General features: G+C 35.8%; 1 protein-coding gene across 3 annotated transcripts in view; it reads left to right on the forward strand.

The window, feature by feature from the left end:
• DMD (dystrophin) overlaps positions 1–21,807 on the forward strand; it is a 1,141,085-nt gene that overhangs the window by 356,738 nt on the left and 762,540 nt on the right. For all 3 annotated transcript variants that reach the window (XM_058829412.1, XM_058829411.1, XM_058829410.1), the window contains exons 3-6: positions 5,058–5,150; positions 6,058–6,135; positions 9,073–9,165; positions 16,412–16,584. In XM_058829412.1, the coding sequence (XP_058685395.1) occupies positions 5,058–5,150; positions 6,058–6,135; positions 9,073–9,165; positions 16,412–16,584 (437 nt within the window). The remainder of the gene's footprint in view (positions 1–5,057; positions 5,151–6,057; positions 6,136–9,072; positions 9,166–16,411; positions 16,585–21,807) is intronic.

The following is a 21,807-nucleotide window of genomic DNA, read 5'->3' on the forward strand; positions in this document are numbered from 1 at the left end:
TAATGAAAATGTATCTATTACATGACATTTTTAGGAAACAGTAAAAATATAAGCTTATTAAAGAACTTCAGATAATAGTTGTGTTTCAGTCTTCTGATATCATGTATTTTGCTGAAGCTGTTATTATGGACTCGTTGAAATTTTGAGTGTTTATGAATCTTAGGAAATAGAAGTACATTTCTACCCTTCATGTTTGTGGGAGAAAATTTATGACTTGTTGTGGTTAAGCCTAGATGGTAAGTAATCATATGCAGCTGCTTTCTCACTCCACACTCCCTCCTCTTCCCAGTGGAATGGGGAAGAGAATCAAAAGTGGAACTTTCAAACCAAAAACCAAACAGATAAACCCCAAGAAAAACAAGTGATGCACAATACCTACAATACCCACTAACAGATGCCAAACCCCATTCTCCTGGGCTGTGAGTGGCTGGGGTAGGGGAAGTGAATGTGGGGCTTAGTTGCAAACTGGGCTTAAAACAGAACAGATCTTTCTGGTGCCCAGTGTGGGGCCGATGTGCCAGGCCCTTGAATCCTACAGTGCAGTAATCCTGGTTAACCCTCTCCTCCACCTGACTGGGGACAGGGCCCTCTAATCTTGCTCAAAAGATACCCTGCTTCTTGCTCGTATAAGTGGAATAGGACTTCTTCCCATCCAGTCCATAATATAATCAGCCCTTCCATTCTGCCTGGGAAACTGTCCACTGGAAACTGGAGCTACAACTTTCCTTAAAGATCCCCCACTTGTGATTGCTTTTGCCTGCCATTCCCACAGCTGTGCCTCTAGGGTTGAGGAATGCTTTCAATTCTACTTCCTCATATCCTTTACATGGTCCCACTTAAACCTCAATGTTTGTTCTTAATCACCATCTCTTCCTTTCTTTTCCCCTCTTTTCCCAACTTTTCCCTTCCTATTTCCTTTCCCTTTGCTTCACTTCCCTTTAATGAAGAATTTGCCTCCTCTAATTTATTCTAAAATATAACAGCTAACAGTTTTATGCTATTTTTTTTTTTTTTTTTTTTTTTTTTGAGCTTTAACTCATTAGAGAGCTAATGCTCATGAACAGATGTCTTTGTGCCTTCTCTGGGCAAGTTAATTTTTTAATTATTTCATGATGTTCTCTGTATTTCTTTAATAATTACTGACTTGCATGTAGCTCTGAATAGAGAGCTTTTCACAGAACACCAGCTTTTCATATAATACTTCCCACAATATTAACCTCCTCCATAATGTATCTGATGAATAAGCTGATTAAATAATTTAGTTGTTTGATAAAATTTATTTGTAAAATTTCCATAGAGACAATGAGTTCTATTATAGAGCCTTTGGAAAGAACACAGGAATGACAATGAAAGTAGACAGCAGTGAGATAGAAGAAGCTTGATGTTTTGAGATAACTAAATGTATTCAAACCAAAAAATTTGCAATTACAGTTATCTATTAATGCTTGATTTCAGTCTATTTCCTGATTTTCCTTTTTTTTCTTTTTTTCTTTTTCACCAGCTTTTGTGGTTCTTATGTAATATTCTTTGGCATAAAATTGTTTCAGTTGCTGTCTGAGTTTGGAAAACGTTGGACATATCATTTTAGTCTTCTTAATACTGAAAGAATTCTAGAATATGCACATGCAGTTGGGTTGCTACATGGAATACTCTAAGTGTGCTTCACTCCCTTACAACTTTACTGCAAATTCCACATTTTCTTCACGTGTTACTTGTACAGTAGCACATAGTTCTAACACCATGGCTTATGTAGTTGACCATGGTGTAGTGTAGCGTAGTTTTGGATTTTTTTCCATACCAGTGTAATTTGTGAATTCATTTCCTTAGTCATTATTTAAGTTGGAGGGTTCATTTAATCCATGATAAAACCGTATGTATAATGTTTTTTGTTAATTTTCTCTTAAAATAGATGCCTTGGATTTTGCTCAGGTCCCCCTTGTGTTGTATAATCAGTTGCAGCCAACAGCTCTATCAGTTAACCAAAAATGTTTGTGTTTGAACCTTTATTTCACTCAAAGAATGTAAATTAAAATTATATATACAATTGCCATATACTTAAATCCCTAGTCTTTCTCTTCATTCAGATTTTAATGAAGTCTTATCTTAGATTTTGAGTTTGTTCTACTTCTAGAAGGGAATTTCTGCTTCTGGTAAAAAGTCACCTTGTGCTACACATCAAGTATCTTTAGTCCTTCCTGTGTCCTGTACTCTCTCTGGTTTCCTCCATCTCTCCCATCACTGTGGATCTGAAGAAAGACAATTGAGTGAGAACCAACAATTCAGACTCAAGCTATTCTGGGCATTTTTAAATTTAGGTTTTGGATAAGTTTGTAATATAGGGTGACCAATAAATCAACATGCATAACAAATGGTAGAGGAAAGTCTTCTGAACGTTTTCATTTCCTTTAGGTAAAGGGCAGTGGTTTTAGGTCACAACCTAAGGAAGTTTTCTGAAAATCTTACTTTCAGCAAGAATGTATAACAAATGAATAGGCATTTGTTTGGCAAGCCATTGACTAGCCATGCTTGATTTTTCACTGTTTTCCAAAGTTCGAGTTAATGCTTTCCAATGACACAATAAATTTACCTAATGCGACTTTGAGCCCTTTGTATCTCAGGACTTACTGCAATGCCGATCCAGTGCAGGCATTCAATCTATTTGAGGAAGAAGACATAATTACCCCATTGCCAGAAAAACAGCAGTCTTCCTCAGGTTTAGAATGATATGTGTGGCAGTAATGTAGGGTGCCTTAGTGTATTTTTAGTTGTGATTAATGGAAGGTATAATTCCAAGATTTAAAAAAATCGATGGAACTTTTGGTTTAAGGTTTACTTGTAATACATTTGTATTCATATGTCTTGCTATGGATACTGCTGTGCTGTGTCTTTATTTTCTTTCTAAAAGCTTTACCAAAAAAAAACCCAAAACAACATACTATTTGTTAAGCAGAATTTTTGACTGCCTAGATTGATTTCTACTTAAATGTTATGAATAGTTTAAATGCTGCAAAGAGGAGGAAAGATGGAGACACAGTTATGGCAGTTATGAAGGCTAGTTCTATTTTTCCTCTATGATACAAACCAATATAATTACATTCTATAGTCAAATTGTCATTGTGCTCCTATTCCCAGAGAGATCCAGTAGCATTATGGGCACAACTCTTTCACAGTGTTACACAAGGACCTATTGATCAATTTTCTAAACATGTGAAAAGCCTCCCTTAAAGTGCATAGATCTTCTGTTGCCCCTCTGCAAAAATGAGTTTTGCTCTGCAAGATTAGGGAAGAAAGTCAGGTCTCTGATTGAGTTGCATGTTTTAATTTTAAACATGTCCTATAGCTTCAGGAATTCTGTACATGACTTGACTCACATAATGGCACATGATTTATCATCCCATAATGTGAAATATTTTTATAAGACCATTTCTCATACTAAATGTGAGGCAGGAAATAGAGTTGCTGGCTATTATTACTTAAACAGATAATTCAAGTAGTGTAAGTAAATCATATGTGCATCTGTTCAGAACTGGTTTTCAGATATTTAATAAAGTGGCAGCATATGTGTTAAATAGAAATTAGCTTAGTTGGAATGGTTTGTGCATGGTGTGAAAAGTGTCTAGAAAACAAGCATTCCCACTGCTGTGGAAAATTTGTGATGTTGTGGATTTGTTTGTTCCATGAAACAAGGCCTTACCAAAAAATGAAGGGACTGAAAGGAACATTTGATTCAGAAGAGCAGGGAGAAAGGTCATGACAGAATAGCTAATGGCACTGAAGTCAATGCTGTACCCATAGATATGTCTTGTTGAGAAAAAATTAATTTAGCACTGGATACTGTCCTTAATTCTGTAATCTGTTTAAGTTTAACCTTCCAAAGGTATTGGTACTTCCTAACAAAATATGTATTTCATAAAATTCCCAGCTAGCTCTAATGAGGGCTGCAGTGAGTACCAGAACGTCAATGCTGGCAGGAAAACAAATTTTTTCTCTATAATATGGATTCCAAATTTTACATCGCTCTGTGGTAAAAATGGAAGATATGCAATGTAGGTCAGCACAGTGTCAACTCTAGAAAATTAAAATACAGATACTTCCTCTCAAATAAATCAAAGCATCCATCAAACTTCACAAATTGGAAAAAATGTGGACATGTGAAACTATTTTTCATGGCACAAAATAATCACTACTTTTTATTTTGGTTCTCAACAGCTCTCATACATACAAAAATATCTAAAAATTCATAGGTGCACATAAAACTTGTTCAGCAACTAGACTGTAAAAAATATGTATATATTTTTAATATTTCATGCTTTCGTCAAAGCATCAGATCAGAAACTTGGTTTGAATTTTAGAAAGAGTGTTTTTTTTAACATTGTCATATGGGGGAAAATCACAAGTATTTCCTTTCATCTTTCACTGATGCTAAGTACAAAATGTGAGCTGTCTGTCAGCCACTTAGAGAAGTGAGGCTGCAATCCAGTTTCGTGCCCTATTAACATAGATCTATTTCTAAGATCCTGACTAGAATAAGTCTGGCTCATCTCCCTCTGTGTACTTCCAATTTTTTTTCTGACACATGGAGCACCTACTAGGCACTTAAATTTTATGTCACTTTCTGTGTGTTTGGACATTTTTTTTCTTATTTCTTTATTTTTATTTTTTTTTTTACTTCAAATTATTTTTCCTTTTTTATTTGTTGGTTTTTTTTCCTTCCTGTTTTGCACATTAATTGCCAAGTGTTCTTTGTTTTCTAGGTATATCAATATTTAGTTCTGGCTTATTTGTTTGAAATAATGGCATGTACTTGAAATAAAATAAGCATCATTGTCTCTTAAACAATGGAACCATGTTTGAGACAGATATATGTGAAAGAATCCTGTGAGCTTAAATGTATTTTCCTCCTTTACTTCGTGTTCTACAATATATATATGTTCTACAATACATATGCATTCCTACAATACATATATATTCTGACACTCACTTTTTACAGCTTTCTGGTCTTTTTTTAACTATTATTTTTAGCATTTGAACTAACCAGAGCAATTGTTTCATTTCAGTTTGGAAGACGTTACATTGAAGACCTTTTTAATGATTTTCGAGATGGACGAAGACTTCTGGAGCTCCTGGAATGTCTTACAGGCCAAAAACTTGTATGTGTTTTATAACACATTTACTGCATATTGAAGTCTTAATGTTGTTATAATTGTATTAGGTAATATTAACTAATTTCTGCCATTGATGAGGATCTGTGGAAACTATTTTCAGGGGTCTGAATAGGTTTCAGTTTCATTTGAAATTGTGGAAACATTGTGACTGAGAGCTGTATTAGACAGTAATACTTTGTGAGGTATGTACTTGAAAATATTCTACTGTATTGTATGCTCTTACTAAGTATGGCCCAGAGAAACAAGATGAGGCAAGGTTCATTTAGGTATCTGGTTTTTAGCTGGAATAAGATTCAATGTGTAGAATTCAAATAGTTTTCTAATGTCATACATATGGTCTACCTTGTTTGATTGTACTTGTCTGAAAAAAGAGAACTGCTTGCTCCTATTAACCTGGAAATTCTAAAGTGACACAGTCACACATTTTTTTTAATGTCTTCTCTTATGTTCCTGGTTGGACTTTGTAAGTACAGCATCTTCTTGGTAAGAATGCTGTGAGATTGAGAATCAAAATCCAGAGATAATATACTTGTACCGAAATATTGAACAAGCTGATGCTTATTTGTTTAGCATCAACATGCCATAGCAATGTTCTTAAATTGTGCCATGCAGAAGACAACTAATTATGGTAAAAAGAATCTGGAATTATGTAATTTTATATGCATTTCAATCATTCCATCACTGAAAATTACCTTCTAACTACAGATCCAGTTTGTTTCACAATTGACTTTATTTCATGTTGGGAAGCTACATAAGCCCAGTGTATGTTAATATTCTATTCTCATAAAGTTATGAAATAGAAAACTATAGGTGTGGTATAAGATTTGAGTTACATACAGTGTACTCTACATTCTGATTTTGAACAGTCAAGTTTGGTTTTCTTTCTTTGTAGGCAAAAGAAAAGGGCTCCACAAGAGTTCATGCTCTGAACAATGTCAACAAAGCAATCCACATTTTGCAGAGAAATAATGTAAGTATTCAGCCAGACAGGATCAGAACAGCCTGTACACAGCAACAAAATACTTCTTAGGTGTTGAATCAAACACCTTGATCTATAGTATAAAAGTACTGGAGTCAAAGCAGCTTTGTGAAAACCATGTGAATTGGATATTTGTCATTCAGCATCAGGGTGGAATGAGTTTTAAGGAGTTTAAAATCCTCTTCCAGCAAATTTTGGCTAATACATCTATAATGGGTGCTGTTTGAAGACAGATCAACCTGCATGATTTTAATTCTAGTCAATGGTGTTTAAAATAAGTTTTCAAAAGTTAAATACAAGAAGTCATCCATAGCTGGTTACAAGATGCTGCCTATCAAAATATTTACTCACAATCTTTGACAATTTTGAAGTCTGAAAACACAAGGCTCTTACTACAATATTTTTTTTTATTAAATTTCAAAGTGACCTGTCTCCCATGATTCAAAAAACTAATCATATCAATATCACTTTCAATTCTACTTTGTAAAGATTGATTCTTCAAGCCAGTATCCTGTGAATCATTCTTGAGTAAATATTCTCGTATTATCTTTCTTATGCAGGCATTATAATGGACACATAATTTTAGCAAACGTTTTCTCTGGCCAACTAATTTTATCAAAACACTCCTTAAGAATAAATTAAAAAAAAACCAAAACAACAAACTGTAACACTTGCTTAGAATTCACAGTAAGAGGTGACAAAAAAAAGATAATGTATTCTGTGCTGTATATTATATTGGATTTCTTGATAGCTGCAGGAGGTCACTAATGCTTGAATTCAAGTGCTGAATAAAGTTATTGATTTTATAAATCTAAGGTAATCCACCTGAAGATTTGTACATAAATAAAAATGACCTTATAAGATTGACATAAAGACTTCCAGCTTGATTTTTCTTTTTATTTAATGGAATTTGATGTAAATAAATAGAAGAAAAAGCTTCTAAATTGTTCAAAATCTGCAACATTTGACATTATTGAGAAAAAAAATCATCAATACATTATTTCACACTATACAAGAAGGTTTTATTTGCATAACTGGGTACATATAATCATAGAAAATGCTTTTCGAAGTATTCAGTGCCAATCAACTGAATCCACTGGTGTGGTTTTCACTCAGTTTCCAGAATACAATAATAGTCCCTTTCAAATCTGTGAAGAAAACAGAGAGTACTCCAATTTTAGAAGACAGAAGAAAAAACATTGTTTTAGGAAGTGAAGTGGTCATCCAATGGCCATCATATTCATGTAATAAAAACCTTGGAAACTATATAAAACTTGGTATAGTATGTATTAAGGTATAGTGTACCTTGTCAATATGCAGTCTAAAGACCTACCTCTGAAATTGTTTCCTTAAGCTTCAATAATTTGGTGAATTATTTCCCTGGGACTTCAGGCATGCAATGGTTCTAAACTGAATTAAAGCCTGTGAGTAGTCTAGATTTTTCTGCTGATATGTTACATCTTTGCTCTGAGGTTCTGTAGTCATCTGTGTGGTAACACTGAAAAATGTTGTTTCTCCCAGTCAATCCATTCCACAGTTCTTTTTGTCCCCATGGAAAAGGGACAGTGTTGAGGGGGGAACACAGAGGATGGGAGGGTTGGGAGGTTGCCCCAATGTAGGCTTAGACCTCCCTGTGGAAAACTCGACAATGTTCCTCTGCTTCAGTCAAACAGATGTGGCCTCTGTGTGTTCAGGCTTCCACTTCCAAAAATGGATTTGATCTGTAGAATATGTAGGGACTGCCCTAATAAACACTGTAGGGTGTCACTTGCTGCAAGGGACTCCGTTTTAAATTTAAATTTAGCTTATAAAGTCTAAGTTCCATTTGGGAAACATTGCAAGACATTGATGGTTAGAATAAATAGCCAATCTCATGTGATTCTAGTACAAAATAAAGAGCTTTTCTTAAAGAAAAGAGCTCTTTGAGAGTTGTAGGATTCTTGATGAAATATCTAATTTGTGGTTTGTTGAAAGGACCTATACATAGATGCATTAAAAGAAAAAAAGAAAATAGCTTGTTTTGAGGGTGCAAAACTTCAGTCAATTTGTAGATATAACCTCAAATAACTTTAGAAGTGCACTAGAGACTGCAGAATGTTGCTGGTGAAGGAATGGGGTACTTTGCCCTAAAAAACATCAGTTCTGACCATGAGAAGTTGCATCTATGAAACAGCAAGGATGCCAATTTTAGCATCTTAATTCTGTCCAAATGTTCAGGACAGCTTATAGTCTTCCATTTATAACCCTGAATTTGGCTTCCTTATTCAGATAGTATAAAAAGTGAGGGAGGGTGAAGGATCATTTCCCATGTGGAGGAAGGACAATTCCATGGTGGTAAATAATGATGCATTATGAAATTACCAATGCATGATAAAATTATGGAAAACAACATTACTGGATGAACTGTTATGGAAAAGACTTGCTTAGATCATAATCACTGCTTTATCTGTATGTCACAACATATCCTGTGTATATATGTACACATTACAGAATTCAATTAAGGAAAATCAGGTTATATTTTAATCTAAATATTTAATGTCTTGGGTTTGTATGTTCTTACAGTGTCTAGATGTGTGTTTTAACATTAAGAAAATTATATTATGTAAGATAGTACAAAGCAGAGTACAGTAGTTTTTCTGTCTGTGGGATTTGTAATTGTAAAAGCTTAATATAAAAGATGTTTAAGTTATTATAACTATTACTTTTCATTTTATGTTTCAAAACATCTTATAACTGGAATAGTAGGAGCTCCAGATCACTGCTGGTTTTTTCCAGAGCATTAATTATGCCATTTATAAAATATGAGTTGTATGTTTATGGAACAACAGAAACCAAATGGGAAATTTACCTTAGCCTATCCTTTCATCTCTTTCCAACCTCTTATGCTTGTTACTACTTTTTTACAATTACTTTTTGTTTCTATAATAGGTTGATTTGGTAAATATTGGGAGCTCAGATATTGTGGATGGAAATCATAAGCTGACCCTTGGTTTGATCTGGAATATAATCCTCCACTGGCAGGTGAGTGGAACTGCTCATTACTTCCTTTGAAATAAATACCTTTATTCCACTGATCTTTTCCCCATTATTATCCAGCAATAACTTATAAAGTAATCATAGACATTGCAATATCCTAAATCAGCAAATATTATGGCAGTCTGCTTATGTATTATCAAGGATATTGCCAATAAGAAGAAGACAAAATATTTTTTACAGTATTAGCAGAAACTTTTTTGACTGTAATATCACAGATATTGCAATATGATATATATGAGTTATCCTAACAAAAAATGGATAGACAAAGCCAATGTGGATTTATTTTTAGTATCTTAGAAAGAGTGACTTCTCTATTTTAATGAAATAATCACATCAGTTGCTTTTAACTGCCGACCCTTCCTGCCAATAATTATTTTTAGAACACTAAAAAGCTGCTAGACTGCCTATTTATTGAAGTAGATGTGGCTCATTTAGATTCCTTTCTTTTTAGAGAGAAAGGGGGGTTTGTGATATGGATCTCATAAAAAACAGTGTGGTAGATGAGGACATTGAACTAAAAAAAAGAAAAAATCTGAGATGGCAATAAAATCAAAATTCAAAAAGATCTGGCATCTAGATGCGCTGAATACATGTGTTTGTGTGAATCTGGGCTGAGTCTGTCCATTAGTGTTGACTATATTCCCCAAGCAATAATCCACAAGTTTTTCATAGAATAACAGGAAAAGGTGGTGCAAAACAAGGCATAAAAGACTTCAAAACTGAAACACTCTTACCAAAATCAGATGTGTATCATTCATCCAAGTAGGGAACATTTTTATTCTAATTTTGCTGGATGACAACAACAGAAAAAAACTGCAGATAGTTAACTCACATCTTCCTTTGTCTCCTGTGTCAATATTCCTAGTTTAATTCCATAAAATTGTTCTAAATTACTTACTGAGAGCAGATGAAATATGATACCTAGCCACTTTTACCAATAATCCTTGAATCACTCAGTTTTAATTTGTATAAAATATGGACTGAGATGACTAATCATGTTCAAATTAATATTTTGTTTCCTTCATATTTTATCCTGAAGCAAAGTGTTAAAGGTGTGCTTTAGTATGAGCTGTGTACTCAATAATTTCTTTGCCGTTGTTGCCACCCTTTCTCTTAACGTGTACTTGCACAAACACACAGAAGACACAGGTTCTGGTGTAGCCTGATGAGCTTCTTGACAGCAGCCATGTCAAAACCAAGTTTGTCTGCAGTGCAAAAGTGATTAATTTCAAGCTTCATCTTGAGCTTTGTGATAACTGTGATGGCAGCTGTGATGGTACCCATGGCTTCAGCCTGAACTGCCTGGGGATGAAAGGTCCAAGGATTATATTTACAAAACAGTGATTAGAAGTGTAAATCTTTGTCAGTGTAATCGTAATGATTCAGTCCAAGTTTAGTCTTTACTTGGAATTCTGTGATGCCTTAAAGATCTAGAAATAAAACAACACACTTTTCAGGTAATATTAGTGTAGGAAGTAATTCAAAAGCTGGTCTTTCATGGGAGGCCTCAGCAGCAAGTACGGAAAAATGCCCACCCCACAGAGGGTGAATACAGTTTTATAAATTTAACAAATTAGCATACTTGACAAGCACTCCCAAAGAGAAGCACAGGTAATGAGGTAATTCCACCCTTAGTTCCACCTTTTTCCAGAACAATCCCCTTCCCCTTTAGATGCTAACTAACTATGAGAAAGGGTCTCAAGATGCTGTTTTAACCTTGGTTCCCAGATTAGGACTGGGGCCTTTAGGAATGTATTCTGTCTTGCTTTCTAACAGAGTAGGTGAAAAGGTAGCTACAAATCTATGTAGTTACACAGTACCAGGCTACAGAGCTACAAATAGATGAGACTATATAAAAACAAAAAGGCAAAAATCAGTTTAGCTTCACTGTGTTTCAGTTTTTTCTAGTCATGAAGTACTGAAAGCGACCTGCACCTTCTGGACTTCTCGTTTTATTCAAATTTCTGTAAATAATATTCTAATTTGGCTAGAATTCAATTTTAGTTGTTTGTTGTTTTTTTGGTTTTTTTTTTTTTCCTAAAGAGTAGATAAAACCTGATTGGCAATAAGAAGTCATTTTTAAATAATAACCCTGTTACTGTTGCTTAATGGTGAGTAATTTAAAAAAAAAATAAAATGGAAGATGTATGTTTTGGCTTTTCTCCTTAAAAAATAACAAAACACTCAGGAGGTATTTCTTTGCTGCGTATTTCCTTCAAAGTATTGGAAGAGTTCAAAGTAAATTTACTTTTTTACAGCTCTGTGGAGCAAGTCTGTTCTTTTCCAGATTTTCTTTCAAATTTTGAAGTTAATTGCATGATCTAGAATACATTTGTAATGGCTCTGCCCTGTTTATAAGTAGGTATGATCTTACATACTGACAGAACTTATGGTGAAACACAGCTGTAGATTTCTTAAGAAATTCTTCTTCCTGTTGGTTTGCCTGTCACAGATTTTCCCTGGCAAGAAGCAGCTGGAAACACAATAAATTGTTCATACAGAGTCAGGGCCACTGAACTTATCTACCACTTGTCTCAGCTTGGTGAAATTCCAAGACCACTATATTTGTTTGTAGTCTGTAGAAGGCCTAGAGACAAATAAATAGGAATCCACAGGCTGTTTGATTTAGTGCATGCTTGTGTAGTTTGTGTTTGTTGGTGCAATCCTGCTTTTGCAGATCTTGAGAAGAGTCATTTAGAAGAAATTCATAAGTCTGCATTTAGAACAAAAACCACCAAGAACAGATATGAAATTATTGTTTGTGTGAACACTTGTGTTGTTGTAGATGAACAGGCAAAAACTTTTCCAGTTTCACGTCTTGCAGCCAGTAGTGCATAAGGACACAGCTGTACTTATACATATGGCAACATGATGGTCTCTTACAAAAATGTTAATTTCTTTGTGTAAAAATAGCTTTTAAAAAGAGATGGTAGAAGACAGGTGCATGACAGGAATAATGCCAGTACCAATCCAAAGGGGTATCAGCAGTCCCACTGAGGAGAGGCAGTGGTACAGGTGGTAAAGGCACTGCAGTGGACAGGATTTGATGCACTGTTGCCACTCTCATCTCTGTGCAGTGGAAATAACATGGCTTTCTGCATCCCCTGTGGTGATTGTGTTCTTTCTTATCTAGTCTGTTTTTTTCAGATTATTATTAAAAGTTTCCCTGAAATTGAAGCATTGTTCTGAGTTGAGCACCTGCTGCCAAAGCTCTTTATGGTACTGAATCCATCAGGATCTATTTCCTTGGAGCTGCTGCCCTCTTTCTCACAGCTCTGTGATCCCAACCTCACTGCAGCATTAACATTTAAATAAAAACAGAGGAAAACTATTAATTTCTGAACTTTTATATTTCATAAACTCTCTTAAGAGTGGAAGAACATTCTATATGGCAGTGTGTAAATTGTTTTGTTATGGCAGTGTGTAAATTGTTAAAAGGAGTGAACTTATTTTCATGAAAAGCATGGAAGAAAACCTCTTGCAAAAATATTTGACCAAAATCTTGACTTTCTCTAGGAAAAATCATAAAATAATAGATCTATACATAAGGAAAATATTTTAGAGGGGAGCATTTCAACAGCCTGTCAGCCTCATTTGGAGACTTACTACAAGCATCAGGGTTATTGTTCACACCAGGATTTTAATATGAATTACCATTTTACTTAATTTAGATTTTTGATTATGGAAATAAAATGCTTCTGTCAATCCATCTTGAATCAATGACAAAAAATATCCTTTACTTTGATAGGTGTCTTGAACATCTATGAAAATGTCCTTAAAAGTGTTCTATCTAATGTATTTGGTAAAAGTTTAATGGTTCTAGCTATAAAAATGTAATCTATACAGTCAGAATAGCTGCAATCTAGCAAGTAAAAAAGCTAAGTAATTCTGTCAGGGAGATGTAAATTTCCTATTTTATTAGGAAAAATGAAAAAAATCTAACTTTAAGAGCAGTTTCATTCTTTAGATATCTCTTTCTTCCTCCTTTTCCAGGGTCTTGAATACTGAAGCCAAGTGCCAGTCTGACAAAATATTATGTGCCTGAGTGTTGGTTTTAGGTGAAAGAGCTGTAGTGTGAGCCTGAGATTATGCTGTGCTCCTTGTCATTTTACACACACAGCAACACATGCCCAGATCCCAGGACATGGCCCTAGAGTGGGAAGATCAAAGGTCCATTGCTGGGCTGGCTGTGCTGCTTTTGGCCACTGTCTTCACGTGGTGACAGGAACAGCAGTGCCCTCATTCTGTCCACAGCTTTCCTTTTGGCAGCCTGGCATTTCAAAAACCATCTTGGTGACATCTGTATTGTCCTTTCCCCACCTTCTATCAAAATGTAATCTTTCCTTATTGCCATAGCATCCCTTCCCCAGGAAGAGCAAGTGTATCTGTTCTCTGGAAGTCAGAGTTTCCTACACCTGAAAGCTTTGTGTCCTGCCAGGATACACTGCATTAGAAAGGAGAGGTGACAAAGAAATGAGTAGCAGAGGTCAACTCATCATCTGACAGCATGAGGCAGAGGCACTCTGAAATAGCTGTAGTATTTGAGCCTGGATGCTGAGGGAGTTTGTCTGAAAGCTCTTCAGGCTGACATGAACACATCTCTATGTGCCACTTTTCCAGCAGCACATCTTAACTGAGAAGCCTTCAAAAAGCTTCCTTTTCACCAAAATGCCAGGCAGCACTCTCGTTCTCAGGCACTGATCTTGCTCCAGGAGCCGACCATCCTGCAGACAGGGTGGTGCTGTGCCTGCAGAGGCGTGGCAGGGGCTGCCAAGGTGCCAGGTGGGCTGGGCTGGCAATGCCCCCCAGGACACTCAGGGGGACAAGGTGGCTCCAGGTGTAGAAGTGGAGTTATCCAGCAGTTCTCATTGGAGAGGAAGTGGCCTCAGCATTCAGGATGAGATCAGACCCTTTTACTCTGTTATTTCAAATGTATGACCTTCCCTAGGAGGCAACAAAAAAATCATAAATTTAACAGTCTTCACTGTTGCAAAGAAATGCAGGAAAAGGAAAGCAAAACTTTATCTTGTAAGCATATTTAACTCAGCAGGGTGAGATTGAAACTGTTTTGTATTCATTTACTGGAGAGTAAAAATAAATGCTGTGTTTAGATTCATCACCTGGAGTCTTCTGAATAATTGCCCTTCTCCTGCCCCATTTTTTTACTAATTTTGTCTAATCATCTCTGTTCATAAACATAGCTCCTTTCTCTTTGATATCAGCTCAAACACATAATCAGTTCTGTGTTGTGAACACTTCTATTTCTAATTATGGGGTTCCTATTCAACTATTCTAAAATGCAAATGTGTGTTGTATTGTTCAAAAGTTAGTTTGCTTATAATATTCAGAAAGATCTGCATTTTTAAATATAAGCATATGATAAAAAACAAAATTAAAAATGAACAATGAAATCTTAGCTTGGACAAGTCTTTTTAACTGTGACTTCAGTTTTTCTAGTCTTTCATATTATTTAAGTTTAGTGCAATAGATGCTAATTTCAAAAGGTTTTGTTTTTTTTGGTTTTTTTTTTTCTTTCATATCATCCAGATTAATGAAAAAAAAACCCCAGGATTCTATATTTTTATGGTAGTGAATGTGCCTGGGAATACAGATGCCAAATCTCAGCTTCTTGCTACATTATGTAAATCTACTTTGGTATCTCTCAAAAATAAAGACACTAAAAATATTGTCAAGAAATTCAAAACATCCACTCTGCTATATGGAGCAAAAATAAAGAGTATATTTCCTAATTTTCTTAGACTTTATTTTCTGTCTCCTGATCTAAAAATGGAGACAACTATTTAAAAAAAATATTCTTATCTGACTGAATTTATATTATTTTCATTGGTGGAAATTACAATCTAAGACTAAAGTTAGGAACATATCCCATGCAATTTAGAGACGATAAGTTACTCCTTCCATCTTAGAAACTAATAACATATAAAGTAAAGTTTGCACCTAAGTCTCAAAAGGAAAATTAAGAGCACTGATGCTGTTTGGGCAATATGATTTGAGATGCAAACCCAAGGTGTTATTTCAGTAATTCATATCTTCACAAAATCAAACGATTGAATTAATTACTTGAATCTAGTGAGTAACTTACCATACTCAACACTAAAAGGTTATCTCTGTTTTTTATAAAATATTACAGTAATTAATTGTTGTTATTGTTGACTGTTCTTTCTGATTACAGCTTTAGAAATTAAAAAAAAAAAAATACCATTTTTACAGTTTCAAAGTGGTCCATCCTTTTTCATAGAGTAGATTCTGCCCTGAATGTTGTTCTTTGACTGACTGATACTGATGGCAGAGCAATTCAAGGGAAAAGCGATAATGAAATGCAATATTCCCTGAGTGAATAAGCAGCACTAATCAACTTTATAGTTAAATTATATCTTAGGGAATATTTTAAAAGCGCTGCAATTCTAAAAGATAAATGGAGAAGGCAATTATTTAAAAGGTGTTACTTTACAGGAAAATAATTCTTAATAGAAGTGTTATGTGCTCTTTTACTAGTAAAGAAAATGATAGGAAATAAAAAATCTACTGCATTATGTCAAATTCCAGGATAATATTTATAAAAGCCTTTAGGCTTTTTGTAAAATAATAACTGTAGATTGGTAAGATCTACAAAAAAAAAAGTGAAAAAGATATACTAAGTTCATTAAAATAATAAAATTGAAACATATGCAATACTCTTTTAATGCATGCAATGAAATTGACTTTTTATCCAAGTACATGTATGCAAATACAGTTTGCACCTTTAAGTCAAAAACATTATCTACCATGCACTGAGGAAATTTATTTTGCCTTGGTACTATTTCAACTCCGTCAATGAGAGAAGAATGCTGTTCATCATTTTATCAGCTTTTCCTGTAATGTATCATATTAATTAAGGATGGATTTCCACATCAAAGAAAACCACAAGGAGAAATACTTAGTTTGAAAGAGCTCAGTTACCACAAGTGATGCTAACAAATGTGCCTTCTCTGTCCCTGCTTCACCTGTGGCACAGGGATGAATGCATTCAGTGCATGTCAGCAGCTGTTGTCTTTAAGCATTCAGAATTGATTGCTGTCATTACACTGTGAGAACGGGTATGTTCGTTAATTACTTAGGAGTTTTTCTTTAAGGTTGGAATTTATTTAAGTGAAGGATTTTCATTTCAAGAAAAGAAATAGTCAGCTTTTTATAAGTTCAATCATTGATCAAATTCTGTCTTTTATTGCAGGTCAAAGATGTAATGAAAAACATCATGGCTGGACTGCAGCAGACAAACAGTGAGATGATTCTGCTGAGCTGGGTCCGTCAATTGACTCGCAATTACCCACAGGTCAACGTTACCAATTTCACCACTAGCTGGTCTGATGGATTGGCTTTCAACGCACTCCTCCACAGCCACAGGTAGGAAATGTAGCTTTTCACTGTTTCAGTAGGCTTGTGACAGATGGCTGTAACAGGGCTTGAGGACAGTCTATCTATTATGTGGGGGGTTTGCTGCTTCCTCTGTGGGTGTTTCAGTGTTCTTTTAAATGACCAACTGTTTGCTTCAACCTGGGTGCTGCATTTTGTGTCATACTAAATCCTCTCATGGAGGGAGAGCTTTTCACAGCACAACCAAATATACACAGCTCAGATCCTTTTCTGGAATTTCGGTGTGTATACCAAGAGGATAGTCTCAAGGAGTACGGGCTTGGAAACTTTTGACAAGAGCAAAGAGTAGATCCAAAACTAAGCCTTTGAGGTTGTCCCAGAGGGAGAAAGATTTTCCTCTGGGTACTTAGAGGGGGAAAATATGGTGTTTGTTGAAAGTCTCTCATAGCAGCTGAATTGAAAGTATGGATTTGCCTTGCAAGGACACAGCTGGAGAAGAAGGTAGCCTTTGTTTTCAAAACCTTTCATGTTATTCCACCAGCTGATCTGAGTTTTTAGCCTCTCTCAGAAGTTACCTTCTTCTAGTCTGTGCTGTATAAAACTCTACCTCTAGAGATTCAGAGTTCTCTGGGGGTTCTGTCTACGTGGCTTAAAGAAGATGTGCAAGTCAATCTGTCTAAAAGACCATTTCTTGCCACTGCTGCTTCTAAAGCAGGATTGTTTTTACCAACATGATAAACCTCCCAACCTCTCTTTCCCTACTGCTATACTTCTCTCTTAAAGGGGACTGTCCTGCACAGTCACTGATGGCTCAAATTACTAGGAAGTTGAACTTTTTTAACTGTGTAGTGGTTTAAACATCATCCAGAAATTAAACTCCAGATAAGCCCCTCCCTTCCCTCTGCCTCCTCTGGCAAGGGAGGAGCAAAAGCAGACTTTGTGTTGGGATCACAATTTATTGAAAGCAAACAGCAATGGAATAAGAAACGCACAGCAACAATGGCAATAATAATAACAAAAGCATACGGAAAGAGAGGGTGTTTTTCTCACAAGGACATGGTCACCCCCTTGACTTGGTTCCATGTGGCAGCCAGGAAACAAAGATGACAGATGCTCCCTGCACATGTCGCTTCTCCAAAGACAAGATGGGGAGTGTTTCTATGTGCTGCTCCACGTGGCAGCTGGGAACAAAGGCAAGATGGTGAGGAGGGTTCTCAAATCCCAAGACAATGTGGAAAACTGACAAACAATCCCACCATGTGGGTAATCATCCTAGAACAGGTTTCAAGCACACCAACCACATTCCATCCAGGGAGCTGCAACTAAATTTTTTCCCTAAAATTTCCATAGTGTTGTAACCTCTCTTAGGATGTGAATATAACTCCTCTGTTTCCTCTGATTTCACCCCCAGTTATCTTTCCACAACGTCTTTCCACCTAGAGACAATGTCAGACCGCCTGTTTCCTGACTGGGGTATCTGATACTGAGATATTCATATGCATGCTCTGCAGGACCATGTAATATCTGGTATCTGAAATCAGTAATCAGAAATTCCTTTTTGTCCTTCTCTGTAGGAATTAGCTTCCAAAGTCTGAACAGAGGAACTTAATCAGGATGAGTCCCTGGCTGGGGAGTGCAATTGCCAGTAAACCACACTGGGATTGTCTAGACAAATCTCTGTGTCCTGTGTCAGACTTTATGCACTGCTGTGTTCAGATCAGTGCAAAGTTCACCAGATGAACATTCATTTCCTGCTTACTGGAATTTATGCACTTTATTCAGGTTTTGTAATTCAGGGCTGCAAAACTTAAGCTTTCTTTTACTCTTCTTCTGTCTGCCGCCATAAATCTTGCATAGCTTTCTGCACAGTGAGCCTATTTTCAATAGAAGTGAAGAATTACTCCACCAATGTCTTGTCTCTTGCCCAGCAGTTACTGCAGTTGTCTGGGAAATGGCAAATGTTCAGTCAGATTCCCAGAGGCAAGTCCCCAAGACACACCAGTCATCTTCTGGACTTAATCACTAAGTTCTCTGCAAGAGTTTCATTTCCTCATTCCCTCCAAAACCCTGATGCAGTAACTTTTAAGATGAATCAATGATGTTTGATTTTTGTTGACTTTTCATTTCATGTTCAGTGTGTGGGAACACTGGATTGTCCTTGAAAATTCCAGATGGAATCGATTAAATAGGTACACTAGGACATTCAGTGCTCAGGAGCTCCTACCTGTATCCCATATTAATAAAAGACCTTCTCGAAGAAGCCTAATCCAATCACTCTACGATGCAGGTACATTAGAAACTTCTTGGGTGTCAGAGTGGCTGGGATTTAGTGCCTAAAGAAGGCAGTTTGAATATACACTGAAGAAAAGTTGTCTCAAAAGTGATTTACATGAATTCTCAGAGAAACCTGGTGTCTCACAAATCCTCTGCTTTATAAATATTTTGTGATTTACTTACATAGAATGATAGACATTCTGATGACAAACACTTCTGAATTTAACTCCTCTCTTTCCCCTGATCAATTTTTCCAGACTGTTCTTTTGTTGTTTTTTTTTTTTTTTCAGAATACCCTATTTCTCCACTTCTCCTGTTCTGCTTCTTTCTTGTCTATTTGCTTGTTCTCCATAAAGTTTTGTCCAGATGCTGTCTTCTTTTTTCCTTTTATCCTCTGACTTTACTCCTCTGCATTGACAGGAATGGAAACAGAAAGGATATAAAAAAGGATATAAGAAAGGATAGCTATAGTTTGAAAATCTGGTATGATATTTAACTCATACAGTGGACCTGGTGCCTAGTGTGTGCACTTTTTTCCTAATTTTAGCTCTATTCCTAGACTTCTACAAAAACAAAAAACAAGAAAAAACTAAAAAAAACTTATAAAACACAACAGAAAGCATCAAACACCAAAAATCTGTCCAACACTGAAAGCAATGCTACTCAAAGTTGTTTTTTTTTTCCATAATATTTAGATGCTCTCTGAAAGTGAGGGTAGATTTTGTGGTAGCATTAAAGCTATTTATTTTTCATACCAATCCCTTTCATTTATGGATGGTGATATTTTTATTTCTCTTACATAATGTTTTCAGTGATGAACAGGTGGCTTTTTGTTTTGGTTTGTAGGTTTTTTTTTTGGGGGGGGGGGTTGTTTATTTTTTTAAAGAGGTTCAGACATTAATGTGAAATTTGCATCTGGATGAATTTTCTAAGCACAACCTCAAAGGGATTGAGATAAAGTAAGAGACTGTCATGAAACACTAACCACATAGTATGCTGTGAAAGAAGTGGGAAGCTTTATTCTCATAGCCTTTTAACCCACCAATCACTACCTTTCAGCTTACTATTTTGATTGGATCAGATTTTTCTAATGCTCTTTCTCTGTCATTTTATAAAGGGGTTACTTTAGGTAGATTTTCCCATCTCTGTAATCACCATGTCTCCATGGACATTTGGGTTCCTTAGCAGTTGCTTCCAGGAAGCAGTGGAACACAGGTCACCTGGCAAATCTCCAAGGGCACATTAGTGACCCAGAGTATGAATTTTCAGGATATAAGCTTGGCACATGATCTCTTGAATGGTATGTTCTGCACTGAACTGAAAAAACAAGGCAGCAGCTGTGGAGTTCCATGATCACCCCAGGAATATACAGAAACTAAAATATTTTGCTGATAAAGAGAGGTCAGTCCTTCCACAGTTGAAACTCTCCCTTCTTCAGGCTCCAGATCACAAAGACCCCATTTACTTCTTTTAATCTTTTTCCTCCAGGTGGATATCAGGGAGAGCTTTACCTCTTTCCTCTGACTTTGTGGGGGCTGTTTTTTCTTTTTTTCCCCTGGTCCTATAATCAGGATTTTGAAGTGGGAAAAGTTGTCATTCATTATCTTCCTCCTTGCTTCTTTAAAACGCTTGAACTTAGGTCAGGTGACTGCCTTACAAATGAACACTGCAGCTGTTTCTGCTTTAGGGTGCTAGAGTGAGGAGGGAAGGAAAATGACATCAAAAAGAGGTCCTGGACAGAAGCAAAAAAAAGAGGGTTTTTTTCAGTAGTTTATAGGAAAAGTAAAAGCAAAAACAGAGGGATCAGTGGTATGAAAATAATATTTTTTTAACAAATCAGTAGGTTATGTATCAGTTACTGTCTCCTGGCCTTTTTTAATTGTGAGAGTTCTAAAGGCATGTGCAAGATATTCTGAAGCTGAAGCAGCAAACACACAACTTTTCTTTTGATATGGGGATGGTAAATTTTATGATCTAAATATGACTATTTTCTGTCTACAATAATGGAAAACTCTGGCTTTTCTTTTCCACGACTGTAATATCTACATAGAAGTCTGTCAGGATTTGTTTGTTGACAGTATATTCCAGATTAAATATTGTCAATATTCTCACTGTGGCTTAACTAGTTCTGTTGTAAGTTATGTAACTGGGGGTCAGAGGGGTTGTAGGGAGTCTCTTTTTTACTTTACTTTTCCTGGAAATAAGTTTTGAAAAAAATCAAGTTTTTTTTCCCTTTTATTTTTTTGTTTTAATTGTTTTTACTTCTGCTAGTGATAGGAAAGAGCTGTTGGTACAAAAATTACCTTATGTTCAATAGAAATTTTGATTTTTACAATGCAAACTTCTCCAATGAAGCCTTCAATCCTTTCAGTTTTGGCTTTCCATGGTCTTGTCATAAACTAATACAAGAACAGTCCTGTTTGAGCTGATTGAATGACTAGATAAAGTTTAGCATGTTCTACTTAATTATAACTTTGAAATTACAGTGGTTGTATTGTTCAGGAGGAGGAGTGAGAAATGCTTGGGTTTGGTCCCTTTCAGACAGGACCCAAGCTGCAGATATAAGTTTCATCTCCCTTAGTATTATTTGAACAATATGGAGAGGAAAAACGAAGGCAAAGAATCAGTATTCCATTTAATTTATTTCCTTTACTGTTTCATACCTTCTCACTTCTGCATTTAAAACTCCTTTTAAAGCTAATAGGAGTTGTAATTTGAAAATCAGTTTCAGTGTTGTTTTGGGGATTTTCAAAAGCTATTTTCCGCTTGCCACAATTATTAATCTTCTAGGCTATAATATTTCCCACAATCACACTTGGCAATATTTCAACATAAATACACCCAATGAAACATCCTGACACATAGCTCTGAGAAGCTGATGCTTTAAGCTGACATTATGACACTGTTATTCTAGTGATAGAGCTATGAAATGTGTATAGCAACATAATCTTTCAACAAAGGGAAAATCTGGAAAGTTAA

Source organism: Poecile atricapillus, chromosome 1 (assembly GCF_030490865.1).
Source record: "Poecile atricapillus isolate bPoeAtr1 chromosome 1, bPoeAtr1.hap1, whole genome shotgun sequence".
Classification (NCBI taxonomy): domain Eukaryota; kingdom Metazoa; phylum Chordata; class Aves; order Passeriformes; family Paridae; genus Poecile; species Poecile atricapillus.